Source organism: Xiphophorus couchianus, chromosome 3, assembly GCF_001444195.1.
Source record: "Xiphophorus couchianus chromosome 3, X_couchianus-1.0, whole genome shotgun sequence".
Taxonomy (NCBI): domain Eukaryota; kingdom Metazoa; phylum Chordata; class Actinopteri; order Cyprinodontiformes; family Poeciliidae; genus Xiphophorus; species Xiphophorus couchianus.
In genome coordinates this window covers 4,427,529-4,444,437 of record NC_040230.1, presented here as the reverse complement: position 1 = coordinate 4,444,437, position 16,909 = coordinate 4,427,529, and the positions used below count along the sequence as shown (strand labels likewise).

Genomic DNA, 16,909 nt, shown 5'->3' with positions numbered 1-16,909 from the left:
TTTGATCTTTTATGATCAACATCTCACAAGAAGTGACTTTCAAGCAGCTGATTTCTTCATCCTTTCAACAACGTGTTTATCATACTTTGTATGTATCCCGTTTAGTGATGGGCATAATAAGTTTAGCTACTCTGAGTTTTTTTCTTGGCTGCTGAAAATGGAGTGAGTGGCAGATCTGGAGAAGTAAAACTAAAAGCAATGCAAGCAAAACAACTCACTGGTGTATTTCAGGGGGTCTAAAGGGAACTGTAGAATTGTAGGATAAATATCTGAGGCTGCCGCTGCTGCTATGTTTCACTTTAAGCATACACATAAAATCCAGCTATTGTCAATATGAATAGATTTGTGCAGCTTGAATCACAGTAAAACTAAACCACAGCTTTTGTGTTTAATATTTATTTGGACCCATTTCTGGACTTTTTTTTTTACTTTGGTTTTGTTGAACCTGCTCTAGGATTAGGATCTGGATTAGGCAGACAGTAGATGAAAAATGAAAAACAGTCTCACTTTGCTGTGCACAGCTACAACAGGAAAAACCCAAAACACAGACAAAATGGAAATTAATGACACTAAAATGTACTCAAATTAAATGCGTAAAATAAAAGAATCAGAGAATCAACCTTTTATGTGCATTTTTTTTGCATTGACCTTTTCGCAAAACCATGCTTATTAACTTTAAATTAGTTTTACAGATTTACCCATCAAGAGAAAACTTGGAGGTTGATCTAAAAAACATTATTGCAATTTTAAAATGTGGAACCAACATTGAAGCTTTTGTTTCTTAAACAGAAACAACATCTTCACTCTTTTTCATGTTTCTTTGAGCAATTCAAATTTAGTTTCTTCAAGAGTGGCTCATTAATTTCAAAATGTCTTAACTTCAAGGAACACATTGTCCTTTGAGAGTTAAAAAAAGCCATAATTCGTTGCCTTTATGGGCAGCTTTTTCAAGCTAAGCAAAAAATGAGCCTCAGTTTGGGAAAAGCCTTTTGAGAATTCAAGGTTTTTACACAGTAAGAATAAAATAAGGAAGAAGACGAGGACAAAATATTTAAAACCACTGGAAACAGAAATAAATATTCATGAGTCCAGATTGATGTCAGGTATTATCTTGACTTACTTCAATAAATTGTTTTAAAAAATATTTGACATATTTTTATAGTATAAAGTATGGACAACTTGCACTAGCTGTTCATTTCATTGTTTGTTTTTTGCTAACTGCAGGACATTTCTGTTTTGCACCCCAGGGAACATATAATCCCCAACAAGCAGGTTTCCACAGGGCTTAGTGAATCTTTTTGCATGTTTTAAGAGTACATTTCTCCAAGTTTTTAGCATCAGTATTTTAGCATTAATGTCCAGGCCCTAAGCTGCTCTGCCCTAGGCAGTTCATGACCTCTTAGAACTGCATATACTAAATAAATACTCCTGATTTCTACATTACATTTCACATCCTGCATTTCAAGCTGCTCTACAAAAACTCAAAGGCAAGAAGCAGGAAAGTTGAAAAAGGCTGATTATGAAGCAATGACAACAAAAAGCACACAAATATTTAAATACAAGTGTAGATTACTCATTAGCAGTCATTACCTGATTTTTATAAACACTTTTATTGAGGTAGGTGCTTGATTAAGTTAAAGCATTGTGTTACAAAATAGTCCCATTCACTGTTATAAAATAAAGAGTTGTTAAAATTGGTAAATGCAAACAAATATAGTTTACTGGAGAGTCTGGCCATCGTCTCCATAAATATATCTTGCAAATGTATTCGGGCTCCTCAAACTCTCATGCTTTGTCATGTTATAACCATAATTTTGATGCATGTTGTGTTGATTTATGTGATATATTATCATACTTTTGCATAGTGGAAATAAATGGATGAATAGTTTTTAGTTTTCCTTTTATAAATTGTAAAACCATACATCTTACTTTAGTAGTAAGCCCACTAAAGCATTCTAATGCTAGCCAAATTAATTGGTTACACAAAAAAATAGCAAATATAAATAAATTAGAAAGCCTTTCAGTTGGAGAAAAAAAACACAAGTTAGAGTCCATAACTTTGCATCAAGTCCACAGTGCTTACCAACTCGTACAGGGTTAGCTCTTCACAAAAAGGCATTTGTGTCAAGGCTCACCAGCAGATTCAACAGGAACATGAAATCATCCCAAAAAATACAACCTGTAGGGAGGTCAAACATATTAAAAATTTATTTATTTATACAACACTTCAACTTAAATGACCAAAACAAATGTTTGGTTTACCTTTAGCTTCAATCTTGTTTTCAAAGGGGAACTCACAACATCAAATATACTGATGCAATGGTGTGTTTTCATCTCAATACATAAAACACACAAAATTATTAAACAGTACAAACCTTGGCTTTCAAAGTGTAAGTTGTCCAAAGGTTGTGATCTGGTGGGGATCTGATGTGGTTGGTAGCAATAAGCTAACAGATTTAGCTTTGTAACTGCCAGCAACAAGAGAGTTTGGGAAATGACTTTATGAAATTGGTTAGATTAATAAGATGTTTTACTAACAACTACTGAACATGATGAAGTAGCCACTAATTGAACAGTTAGTTCAACAGTTCACTAACTGTTGAACTTTCAAACAAAGGTTTGAAAGTTCAACAGCCTTTTAAACAGGTCTCTCAGTCTGAGAGGAAGTGAGGAAAAAGGAAGTGACATGACTTGCTGTCACTCTTTAAATACACAGGAGAGCAATAGCGATGCAATTTGGTAACCAGGTGCAGCTGCTGAACCCTGGATTACACCAACCTAACTCTAAACTTAAAAGTGAATTTTTTACCCCAATGCTCTCCATTTAGTGTGATTCAGCTTGTACTGTTGTTCAAAGAATAATTGACAGAAATGTTAGTCTGTCAATAAAGAAATATTCTTTAAAAGACTGTAGCAAAAGGTGCTTCTAAAGAGTTTTGAATCAGAGAGGCTAGATATAAATGCAAAACTTTAAGATTTATATTTGCATAAAACCATGTATTATTTTTTTTCCTTTGACTTCACAATTATGCACCACTTTATGTTGGCCAATTACATAAAATTCACATAAAATGCATTGGCATTGTGGTTGTAAAGTGACACATCTGCAAATGTCATATGAAAACATCTGCAAGGTGCTTAACTTTTATCTTCTAGAGTAAGATAGATTTTTGTAAGTCTTCTTGGTTTTCCCATTTAGTAAAATGGAGGTTAAAATACACAACTCAAAATGTTTGTGTCATTTAATCGAGACAATTTAAACTTTGTTTGTGTAAATACAACAGTAAGATAAATTTGAATATATGTATATATAATTAAAATAAATAAATATGGATGATTCAACATATTCCATACATTTCTGATGAGGACATTCAGATTTACTAAGCTTCTGATAAAAAGATATTGTAAATTGCTAAAAAGATTAAATAAATTTAAGTTTTATCCAAGCCCATGGAGAATTATTTACATTCACTATCTGGATGCTGCTAAACAATTTTACTAATGTTCTGTATTACATTATTAAAACTTACTAACAGGCTTACAATTAGTTGGATCAATGGTATGAAATATACTAATTGTATATCTTTATAGAACTCAACCAATTTTCACTACAATTCTTCAGTTTCTTGTGTAAGTTTATTACCAGAGATTTTAGTGCAACAAAGCTATTTAATTATGTCTTTGTATGTCTGTTTACACATCTGAAATAAGTCTGGCCTTCTAGGGATAAAACTCTGTTCAAGAAAATTAATAATTAAAAAGATTTAGACATTATATGGCAAATAATTGATTTCTAAACATGTTTGTAAAATATTTTTCAACATCAGGATGTGAGCAGTGGAAATGTAGTTCGAAAACTGCTATGGAAACATCTGAAAGCTACTCAAACTATACTGTAATTAAACTAATGCATTACTCGAACACAAAATCGTCCGGCTTTCCATAAATGGGTCAATTTGTGTTCCTACAGTAGATTTTTTAAAGTGGTTTGACTTTCTCAAGGAGAAGTGTTCTGGCTTTTAATGTCTGCTGTAGTTGTCACCTCTAGTCCACCCAGACAGCATGGAGTGGACACTTTGGAAAACTGTGAAGCAACAGAACCCCTTCAGCTTCAAATTGTATGTTGATGTCCTCTGGCTCACAAGTTTTATTTTTTAGTGTCATTTCATTTCTTTCTGTAAACACTTTCTCTTGGTTTTTAAATGTTTTTCCATGGATTCTGGCCGCTTTGCTCATTAGTTCTCAGTACTTTTTCTTGAAAACTTTGAACTGAGACAACAAAGCTTCTTTTCTCTAAACCTGATTGTGTCCCTCCTTCCAGTTTGTGGTATTTCCTGGTATGTTTAAGCAAACCAAGCCTCTATACCGTTCATAAATTAATTGTGAATGTTTTGCCTTTTATAATTTAAAATGACTGTAAAGGACAGATACATCTGGAAAGCTAAGTCAGAAGAAGAATGTAATTATTTGGGAGGTAGTGTGATTAAATGGCCAAACAGGTGAACAAAAAGCAGCATCAGCTGCCAGTTCCGGGTTCTTCTGGTGAATTTTATAGTTTAGCATGTTTTTAAGGCTCTGACATCTTACTGGTTTTATACCAAACTGGCAACACAACTGCACTTCATTAGACCATACCATAATAGAACAGGTCAAACCAAACAACAAAATCTAAACAGAGAAACAAGATTATTAATCTAATTTACAAACCCATGTATATAACTAATTGGTCTGCAGGGGGGGGAAAAAAAACATTTAACACAGGGCAACTCAAAAGGTTACATTAAAGAAAGAAAACACTCCATTTGTTTAAACCCAGTGATGCAATCAGTAACATCACCACCATTTAAGTAGGAAATGCTGGGGCCCCTCCCGTACACCTGCTCAGGCTTTCGCATCTGTCACGTCCCGCTACCCTCACCCTGGCTCGTTCTTATTAATTTCTTTTTTATGCTGATTACGGGAGAGAAGGGGCCGCAACAAAGTGTGTAATAATTTACACAAAAAGGAACGAAGTAAAGAAAACCAAACTGGGCACCTGACGGAACACACAGTGTGGCGGGGCTTACCTTATATGTCCGATCAGTAGATCATATTCCAGCTGGCATCCATTGGAAAAGGGCGAGCCCTCGCGATCCCTCATTCATCCGCCGCTCCGTTTAATAGTTGTTTTTATCTTGATATATATAGTTTTTTCTCTTTTCCTAAAAACCGCACCTCTGGTGATTTCGTCGGTGGTTGATCTTGGCAGGCGTGTAACTCCCCGGTGCTAAAATGCTTTAGCGTCCAGCCGGTTTTCCCAAAACAAATCCAAACAAACAAAAACAAACTTCATCCCGGTCAAAACTTCCGACGCTCCCCTCTGGGTGGATCCGTCCAGAGCCTCCCGCACCGTATTCTTAATTAATTTTTCTTCGTCCAAAACTCCGCTGCTGCGGCAGCTTCGTACACGCCACCATCACTCATCCCTCTCAGGTGCGCCACCAGCTAAAACACCTGGGCTGGCTGTGCCCCGCCCCCACCAGTGAACCGTCAAAGGTGCCAACAATAAAAACAAAAATAAACAATCAGGAGGCGGAAGCAAAGTGTAAGCATGTAACACATCTCAAAGAGAAAAACAATGGTGAGTTAAAAAAGAAAAAAAAAACATTTATCAGAAATCTACCTTTAAAGGTAACATTCATATTCCTCCAATGGGCCAGAAGTGTTGGCTTTAATTAAAACATGTACATAGATGTAATCTGCAACATTGCAATCATAATATTGCTACTAAATAAAAAACAAAAACAAAAAAAACCTGGAAATGTATATATATTTGCCGCTGGTATCTCCGCCCCAGCCGAGGGCTGCTTCCTTAATCCATCTCTATAACTCCGAACCATGGATTCGTTCACGCTGAGCTTACGTGCAGCGGCTCTATTTCCCTCCTGTACTGCCAGATCAATGGCCCTCAACTTAAAAGCTGCATCATATGAGTTTGAAGAAATTTCTGTGCCTGCTGCTAGCATGTGCTTGTTCTAAATGAAAGTTAGCACTTTCTTCTTTGATTTCCAATTTTGACTTCCAATGATTCACTTCCTGCTAAGAAGCCCTCTAGTGGCTGAAGAAAAATCCACAGAAAAGCCACACCGGGCTATAAGCCGCATGGTTCAAAACGTGGGAAAAATGTAGCAGCTTATACTCCGAAAAATACAGTATATAGAAATATAAAGTGCAACTCCTTTGAAAACATCTCTAACTCTGATTTACCAATTTCCACTGTCTTTAATGTTCTTCTTCTGTTGTTTACTTTCTGTTCATGTTAAATTCTTGTTGAGAGTTTACCTTAGTTAAGCTTCATAGCCATCAAGACCTGGACCTGGAAATGTCTGCTTTGTTAAACAACATGTAAACCATAAGTATGTGAAGTCTCTTCATAAAATAAAGCTGTTTAAAAAGTTTTTGTGATGTAACTTTTTAAAATTGACTAAGGCTTAAAATCATAATTTTGGCAAACATATTAATTGAAGTGATTTCATATGTTGTCTTTTAGGGTAATTTAGTTGTTGGATTTAGCTCTTAAGGAATGACTTTAGTTAAAAACAGTCATGCTTGTTTTAAAAATGTGCTTTGAGGTTGTTGTAAATTTGTCTCAGACATTAATTTTGGTTGAAATAACGTTGAGTCAACAAAGACATGCTCAGGAATCAGTAACACCCCCTGTGTCAGCTGCCAAAGTAAATATTGCAATAAATCTGTTTGTTTGATTGCCTCATAATTTCCCCCACAGCCAAACACCACACTGGGTATCCTTTGGTATTTCTCATTTTGTCTGAACAACAAGTTTCATCAATTAGATTCCCGTCAACGAAGGAGGCTGTTGTTTCCATAGAAACATAGTTGGTTGGCTAGCAACCTATAGTGCCTCCTCTCTCTTCATTCTGGTGTTGCTGTCAGACTGAATGTCCTTTTTATTACAAGAGTGAAGAGAAATTTTATGGAAGTAATCATTTATCTGATATGTAAGTTGAAGACAAGAGATTTTCCAAAACACATCCCAGGAAAAGAAACAGAGAAATTAATTTCCGGTTGATAAAATTGATTAAAGTCTTGAAAGTTTAAGGTAATCATTTTTAGATTTCCCTCCTTTTGTTGCAGAGCATTTATCATTATATGTGGCGAAATCTTTCTGAAGTTATAATTTCTTACATAGCTACTCACATATTTCATACAGCAGCAGCGATTTCAATCCATTTCTAACTGAAGGCACAGTTGCAGTGTAGGTAAGTGTGATTCAGAGATGCTCAAATGTACTTTGAAGCCTTCTGGAGGTGTCTTCGGTGACAGAGAATATGTGATAGAATTTGCCCACATGATTTTTTCAGTGATATTTATGCTCCCACCACATGCCCTTTTTCTCTAGCACCCAACTTCTCTAGTTGACTGGGTTGTTGCTTGATGAGAAACCAGAAAGGGCAGCGATGTTGGAGCTAATGTTCCTGTAAATGTGGCTGGTTCGTTGCCAGGAAATACTCACCTGGTTCCATATATTGATGGGAGATTAAATAAAAAAACTGGGGGTTGAGCGCTTTGAGTACGTCAGGACTCTGATTTACCTGCAAGAGCAGCTTAGGCTGGTTAAATCTCAATAATCTTTTTATTATATTTTTGAGAAAATACATTTGCGCTTACTGCAATAATCTTTTGTTATTGTGTTGAAAATCTATTCTGTGGTCAATGATTCATTTCCTGTGATTTGAAAGTTGTTTTTAACTGATTTTGAAGCCAACATTGTGTCCTCTTCCTAGTTGTTGTACTTGTAATTACAATGCAGGTCAGAGGTTTTACATGCAATAATCATAGAAACTCTTCAGAAAGGGTTAGTCTCATTGACAGGACATGAGGCCCAACCTTGATCAAAATTTGACACCCACATCTGTCATGCAACTTGGAATCACAGCCCTTAGCCAGATCAAATGTTCAAGGCAGAAGTCACTCACAACTACACTAGATATGGTCCATATAGTTTTAAAATGATAATGTTTTAGTACCAACTATAGTGATGTACCGCCAGCAGTACTACAGCCTTGCCTAAAATTTGTGAAATACATTAAAAATGATCACAATTACTAAACTGAATATGTATATATGTATACATATTCAGTTTAGTAATTTAGATTTTGTCTGTAGATTTCTGGGCTTATCTGCTGACAGCATAATCTGTTATTTTATTAAAACATGTTCAGTTGATGCATCATCTTTTACTCCCATTACTTAAGATTTGTCACAACATTGCATATTTTACTAAAATTGTTTTCATTCTCCCACTCAGAACCCCCCAGGTTCCACTTCAACAAGCCTGAGAACTACATCAGCATGTACCACCAGGAAGGAAGTGACACACTTTATGTCGGCGGCCAAGCAACGATCTACGTGTTGACATTCAGTGATAAAAAGGTTGTTGACATGCAGGTAAATTCAACTAAACTAATTTCCCTGCTGTTTGCAGTCATTCTTTATTGTTATGGTCAATCACATGTATGAGTAAATTCTTGCTGTAGTAGTTGAAGCTGTGTGCTAATTCTGGATCAATCCTCTTTAGATCCAAAAAATAATTAGTTTCTATTCAACTGAACAAAGTTATGGCACACACCCACCTTGATTTGTTCTATGCATTTGTTCAGTACTTTAATGGTTTTAGATGGGTTTTAATGTAGAGCTGTGTGTCATCTGTGTAGTTACGGTAACTAATTGCATTGATTGTTATTGATGGCGGGAGCACGAATATATCAAATAAGAGGAGGCCCAAGTTGGAGCTTTGGGGTATCTCACATGTGATTTTTCTTAGCTCTCATTAAGTTACCTGTACAATTTCATAAGTTATATAAGTAACTGTAAAAGCCCAAATGTCTGAGCAAAGTTAAATTACAAAACTTTGCTCAGACATTTGTTGCTTAAGAGCCATTAGAATACATTGGAAGCATTGTAACTTTATTGTAAGCAAATATTTGAATTTGAAGCAAATTCATAGAGGAGGATGTCATCTGTGATCACTGAAATGACTCGCCCAGGTGCCCACTAAGAACAAGCTGTCACTGATAACACAAGTTCCTAAATCAAGATGAAAATCTTGGTGCATGCATGAATAGACTGTTAAAGATCCCCCCAGGAGTCATGATGGCAGCATCACTAAACTGTGAAATTGGGTGTAGCACAAAAACTACTCATTATCATAATCTAAATTGTCATCTCAAGGAAAAATTGCTGGTTTTCTCAAGCAACCATGACGTTTATCTTGACAGAACAAGAGACCAGATACAAGATAAAATAAGTTTGCTTTACTCAAAATATTACTTCAGTCATGATTCTGGGAAAATTCTGTTCAAAATAATTGGTCACTGTCACAGCAAGTGTATTTTTTATTTTTTTTTTCTGTTTGAGAATAAAACATATGCATAGATGCACTATAAACAAGTGGTCAACTGTAAAATTGCATTACTGCCACCCAACATTCAAAGGTGAAGTGCCTTTAAGTCAAACAACACTCAGTTTTAGTTTCTGGGCTGCTGTCGGAACATAAATCACCGAGTGAATGCACAGACCTTTCCAACTCATTCTCAGTAGCAGAGCTAAATTAATCTTTCTTTCCAGTCGTTAGAAAATAACGCTGAGTTTGTTGTTTGTGGAGCATTATGGGATGGTTGATGTCTCCCCTGTTAGTTTTTTTCCCTGCCTCCTGTTAGCTTAGCATGATGAATGCAAGCAAAAGTAACAAAGGGAGTCCTTTATTCTTTGCTTAGTATTCAAATCAACAGCTGTTTCCATGTAGAAATAACTTTGCCGCTCATTACCTGAATTGAAATTGTTGACTGTGATTAACAAAGCATTTTTAAATACAAAGAAATTCCATTAATGGACCACAGTGGAATTAGGGAGAGGTAATCTGATTCAGACAATTAATGTGCTTTGGTTAAGGTTAGGGAAAGATGGAGGTTCTCAACACTGGTAAACACTGTGATTATAAATTGATTGGTTGTGTCTCTTGTTTTTAATTGCTGAAGGTGAAGTAATGTTCAACCATTATCCAGCACTTAACTTTTTTTTATAAGATATGATGAAAAAATGAATTCAGAGATGTGATATTTGCTGTTTATTCCCCAATTAAATTTTAATGACTCTTGCTTTTGACTTTATTGTGTAGTTTTCAGCTCTTATTTATTTGCATTTTATCCCGTCTCAGAACTATTAAATCTGATCACTTTCAGAGGAAGTGCAGTTTGTCAGTATTGCTGATGTTTCTTTATCCCCCTAATACACCCCCCAAAATCTTTCTACTGTTGACTATTGGAGTTTTCTTTATGATAAATCTAAGCTTGGTTGCCATTTTGTTTCAAGTATGTGACATGGTGAACCTTGTATGCCGAGGGAGATATAATGGCTGACCCACTGCTGACCCTGAGCAGCAGCTGAGATCCAGAGAAGACTGTGGAAATTAGGTCATGCATACAATAATGAAGCTGCAGCTATTTGTCAGAGGGGAGAACATATTTAACTGAGCTAATGTTGCCAACATATAGACCCAAGATTACTCCTTTGAGTATCTTACAGCACTATACTAGCTGGCCAAAAGATTGAAGAGATATTTTCTAATATGTCTGCAGTCTGAGTGTGCTGGGTTGTCCTTCAACATGATGAAAGGGAATAAAAAGATCTGTTAAGATTGCTTCATTTTTCTGAATCGGACAAATGTCTGAAAAGTGAATACACCCAAGTTAAAATGTCAGGTTTACTGGTGATAAAAATGTTTTTGATTAATCATTTCTAAGACTTTTCATATAAATTGTGACATTTATCCTGTAAAATCCATCCATCCATTTTCTAACACCCTTGTCGCTTAGAGGGGTTGGGAGGGTTGCTGGTGCCTATCTCCAGCTAACGTTCCTGGTGAGAGGCGGGGTACGCCCTGGACAGGTCACCAGTCTGCAGGACAGGGCAACACAGAAACAGACAGGACACACAACCAGGACACACACACTCACTCTCACCTAGGGAGGATTTAGAGAGAACCTAACAGTCATGTTTTTGGACTGTGGGAGGAAGCCGGAGTACCTGGAGAGAACCCATGCATGCACAGGGAGAACATGCAAACGCCATGCAGAAAGACCCCGGGTTGCAGACCTTCTTGCTGCAAGGCAACAGCTCTACCAATTGTACCAATGGGCAGCCAAAAAATATTTTGAAGGATGAAAATAACAGCAGCTATTCCCTCGCTGCATAAACATGAACACCATTAAAGTAACACTTTGTTGAATCATTTTTTGACTCAGTTTCAACATTTAGTTCACAGATGTCATCAATTAAACCAAAATATAGTTGAGTTGTCTTAGCAGGATTTGTTTTCATTTGCTTATTTGCATCATTCAGCTAAAACTGTAGTATTCAGAGAGGTTATGAAGGATTTAAAGTATCTCATATCAGTTATTAGAAGGGTACAAAAAGGGTGCAGACAATTTTTAATCATAAGTCCAAAAGGAAAGTTTGGCACAAATCTGCTCTGCATTTCACCAAAGAAACACCATACCCAAAGTGAAATATGGTGGTGGCAGAATGATGGTCTGCTTCCTTTAGGTGATACTCAATGTGTTGTCATTTTAGGATTGAAAACTACCAATCAGTGTTGACGCAAAACATGTCATTTAGAAAACTTTGAAGGACAGTCAGAATAATTTTCAGCTTCACTCTGAGTACAAGGATACATCAAAATCAAGAACAGAATAGTTCCACCAGAAGAAAATTTAAAGTTTTCAAAATTCAGAACGAAATCTGACAGAAAATCTTTGGGGTCACTTAAGGGAAGAAAAGAGGTATTCTTGAAGTTTGAAAAACAGGTTGGCCAATTATTGCTAGGTCAACAGGTGAGGTAGTAACAGACTGCTTCCAAGAAAGACTGGATGCTGAAATTAAATCAAAATATGCTTCTACAAAGTATTAGTATATGAGTGCACTTACCTCAACTTATGGGTGGTATCCGTTGTATTTTTTCATATCTTTTCTTTAAACTGATTTGTTTTATAGCTGAATTGTCCAGAATAAGTGTCACAGTATATCTGGAAATAGCTTGATCTTATTCTGTACCTCACTAAAGCTTGCTGTTTTAACAGGGACGTTTAAACTTTTCAGAACCTTGGTATCTGTCATAAAAAAATGAAATTACACTTTGCCTGTTATTTCCAGTAGAGAGTGGTTTAATGGAACACAGTGGAAGGAAAGTCAATATTTTATTACGTGAAAGCATCAAAAGCGAACACCAATCCATTTCACGTAAAAATGAGAGAACAAAAAATGTTTTTTAAAATTCAACAATTTATGGTAGATGTGGCATAAAAGGCTCAGAAACAATCATCAGATTTTCAATAATGAACCAATTACATCAAAAGATTTCCTTTGTAATGTCATATGAATAATTGGCTGTGCTGCAAATTTGCTTAGAGGAGCTCTGGGTCTCCATGAAAATGTCAGGGCAGACTGAAGAAAAGCACACATTTAATGAGAAGTATAATAAAAAATATATAGAATGAAATACCTCACATCCTGAGAAAAAGCAAGCAATATGAATGTCATTTGTGAGGACTGTGTTCTAGAGGCTGTTGTGAGACTGAAAGAGTTTAGTGTGAAATAACTTGGCACAAAATAAGCCGTCCTTCCTCCCACAGATCCCAGCGGCATCGGATCAGACTGCAATTGATACCTGCAAGGCAAAAGCTTCTCCAGATGAGGTAAAAACTCATCCTCACTGTCAGAACCTCCATCTCTTCTGCACAACCCTAACCAGCTCAATCAGTGCATTTGTCTCACTAGCATGTTGTTTCTCATCACCATTATATTCAGCACAATAACGTATGACTGTGAAAGACCTGTGTTTCTAGACTTGGATGAACCAGATAAACATACAATGATACATAAAGACATCAAAAAGTGGTAATTTATGTAGATGGAATACAATTACACATGAGATGGTCCTACCTCAAAACAAACACTGCACACTTGACTGAGCACTTAATTGCATTGAATAATTTACATCAATTTCTCAGAGAGAAAAATAGAAATTAAGAATTAGTAAAGATAGATACATTTTACAAAATATGTAAACTTGTCCCAGAAAATACCTTATTTTTTAAGTAAACTGCATCTTCACAGGATTCGCAACAACTGAAAGCTTGTAGTAAATCCACTTCAATGTAGGATGTAAGAAGCTTCTACAGTGAGGGGAGCAGAAAGAATCATTAAAGTGTCACAACTGTCTTCATGAACCTTTTGAATTCCTACCATCAGGCAAATTATATCCTAACTTTAAAAGTAAAACCAACAGACTGCTACACAGCTTTTAACCACCAGCTGAACTAGAAATTGTGAAATCATCATAAGTGCTGCTAATTATGTGGTTTGATTTAGATAATTAAAGTGTTGAAAGACAATTAAAGGAGGTTTTGAAGGTCACAATACAAATGTTTTGTAGAATAATTTAGCTTTAGCCTTTCTTTAATCAGAGTAGAGAGAACTCCAGCACATGTACCATTGATTTAGAATTATCTGCAACAACAACTCAGATATGGCAACAACAAAAAATGCTGTGCATTTCACACCTTTAATACTAATATACACTAATTAAAAGAACATAAAAAGCTACACATGTTCAGAAATTTTACTTTCAGGTACCAGTACTTTATATTAACTCATGCTTAAACCTGTGCAAAACACATTTTTAGTAAATCATCACACATGGAAAGATGAACAGTGTGACAGCAGCTTTAGTTTGAAAAAGACATAAAAGAGATAATGATGTCAGAAAAAAATAAAATCAGTCCTAATGCAGTAGTATACATCCTTATAACACACACTACAAGTTTATTTTTTCAAAATGTATTTTTTTTCATTTAGACTCAAGTTAGAATCATTAATAGAAACTTGAAAACACATTGAAACAATATTTTTTCTGAGAAAAAAGGCATTCAACATCATGCTTATGGTCTCAGTTCTTGGTGGGAGAAGCAGCTGGACCTTCTACATGTTACTGCCTGAAGGTACATTGTTTTATTATGCATGTTAGTGCCTCCTCACACAATAGCTTCTGCATTCCCCTGAATAAATACATATATTACCAGAGAATACAGCTTCCAGTTCAGTCCTGGAATTTTACATTTATTTTGTAACATTCTAAAGATTGTTATGACTTCTGATATGACTGCTTGGTGCATCAACCTTACTCATATTTGGAAATTAATCTCTAACAGTATCCTGTGGCTGATTGTTCTGCTGTTTTATGTGGGCGAGGATTTAGCAGGACATGTTTCATTATTTTTGCTTAGGTTTAATCTTCTTGTTACAGTTTGAACCTGCTCTGCTTCTGACACCGGTATGCCACCAACGTCACAAAGCGCAGGAAAACAAAAGCTTTAATACAATTTTTCAGTCAACACACACAGTGCTGCATGTTTTCGGCTTGCAGCTTTAATAAACCACCGTCTCAGTCTGACAGCTGTGTCATCCCGAGGCTGCGGTATTACTCACAGCTACACGGTGTCAGTGGTGACTACCTACCGCGAGCTGGTCTGCCACTGATTATGTTCTGAAGCCCCCTCTCCAACTCATGCTACATTATAAATAAATCTATAGCAGACTTGCCCTATGCCTTTTGGAAAGTGTAACAGTTGTTTCAAAATAGCACATGTGGAATCCTCAAAAGGTGTTTGCATTGATGTTCATTACTGAAATTGAAGCATTTAAAGCCCATACATGAATAAAAATAAACATTTAATACAATTCAGGAAGTGGTGTGATTCATACCACACTTCTGTATTTGGCATAACTAATGCCTTTTTTTTTACAGACATTGCTGTTGTCCGTAATATGCAGTCTTTTATTAACTGATCGTCCTTCAAAAACGAAGGAAAACTCACTGGTATGTGTTTGTTTATAAAATGTCTAGTAGGTTAATCTCTGCCCTATCTTTGATTCCCAATAATCTGTGCTCTGCCCAACACATTATGGTTAATGTTCCCACAATTAAATCAAAATATGGAGAAATAATACAATGGTGCTCAGTATTTAAGCTGAGCACCAACGTTTAAAGATATTCTAAAGAAGATGCTGTCTGAAACCTGCAGATGTCTAAGTATTGTTTTTTATTGTTTTATGACACGTGTCAAACTCAAGGCCCGCGGGCCACATGTGGCCCGCTACGTCATTTTATGTGGCCCTCTCCCCCCCACCACCGTTTTACGGCCCCATTAATTAACTTAAAATAGGTTTTGAGCACGAATTGACTATAAACTACATCTCCCATAATGCCTTCCGATTGTTACCAGCCAACATTATGGCTTCTCGCCACTAGAGTGCAGGAGAGTCACCTCAAGCTGATTATTAATTTTCCCAGCGAATTAAACTGAAACATCGACAAGCTAACAAGCTAAAGAGCGAAGTCCCATGATGTTTCAATCGAGGACTTTTACCGTCTCCTGCCCCCTGATTTGATGCCACAGCTTCGACTCCACGCAGCTCGTGTTTTGTCCATGTTTGGAAGCACCTATCTGTGCGAACAGATGTTTTCAATAATGAATTTAAACAAGACCAAGACCAGATCGCGCATTACTGACGAAAACCTACACGCCGTTTTGCGGATTGCAACAGCACAAGAACTAAAACCGGACATCGACGAACTGACCAGGGGAAAACTGTGCCAGACATCCGGCCAGAAAACATTGGTAAGCACGATCAAACTAAATTTAAATAGAATGAATGTAAAACCAAAACTCAGTATAATGGAATATGCATATAGTTTATTGATTTTGCTTGTGTTTTGTTTATTTACAGAACACAACACAATGAGGATGTGTGAGTTGGTGACAGGGTGAAGAGGATCAGCTTTGTGTTCAAGGACAGGCAACATCACCTAATTGTTTTGTTCTTATGTGAAATACATGTTCGTAATAAATAATGAAAAAGTTTTGTGAATGAAGTTGAGAGTTAATATCAAAACTTGTTTTTATTCTTTGTCTGCTTATCTTTAAAGCAGACAAAGAATAATTTTCCCAGCGAATAAAACTGAAACATCGACAAGGTAACGAGCTAAAGAGCGAAGTTTAGCTGAGCAGCTTAAAAATTTTAAAATTGTAATTTTTAAACTGAGCAGTAATTTTACATCCATGCAAACTCAAATGTAATATTTAAAACTTGAATACATAAAATCAGTTATTTAACAATATGAGATGTTGTTTAATTTATACATTTATGCTAGGGTTGCCCAAGTCTAGTTTTACAGACCTATCACTCTGCAACTTTCTTTCTCTAACACACCTGGATCATTGACTCATTCATAGGCCTCTACAGAACTGAGTTGCTGCTAATGAGGGAAGTCGACTTTTGTCTGGGAAATGTTTTAGCAGGGACACATCTAAAAGTTGCAGTCTGGAGGACTGCTCTTGGGCATTCCTGATTTATACCGTCAATGTGGCCCGTTGAGGGTGGCCAATATGCTGAAGTGACCCTTGGTGAAATTGAGTTTGACACCCCTGACCTCAACCGTGTTGCTGTTTGTTGATTACTGTAAAAGTCTGCTGCTTGATCTTTCTGTGTTCTTCCTTCTCCGCCAGGTCATTCATGTAAATAAGAATTTGTTCTTATTAACTCAGCTGGTTGATTAAGGGTTAAATGAAAAAAATATATATTATAATATAACTGATACACTTTCACACTATAATTTAAAAGATTAAAGGTCTATACGATGTAATGGTTTGAAACATTTGTTAAATCTTGATATGAGTGAAATGTTTTCATGCTAACGGCATCCTTTTTAACCTGACAATATTTTCTCAGATGATTCAACAATTTAAAGACTCCACTGCATAACATAAAATATACCAGAACTAGTGAATTT

General features: G+C 36.1%; 1 protein-coding gene across 1 annotated transcript in view; it reads left to right on the top strand.

Moving 5' to 3' along the window:
- Positions 1–16,909, top strand: part of LOC114140274 (semaphorin-7A) — a 52,293-nt gene that overhangs the window by 3,249 nt on the left and 32,135 nt on the right. Inside the window, exons 2-3 of the mRNA XM_028010041.1 lie at positions 8,309–8,448; positions 12,690–12,752. Coding sequence (XP_027865842.1) covers positions 8,309–8,448; positions 12,690–12,752 — 203 coding nt within the window. The remainder of the gene's footprint in view (positions 1–8,308; positions 8,449–12,689; positions 12,753–16,909) is intronic.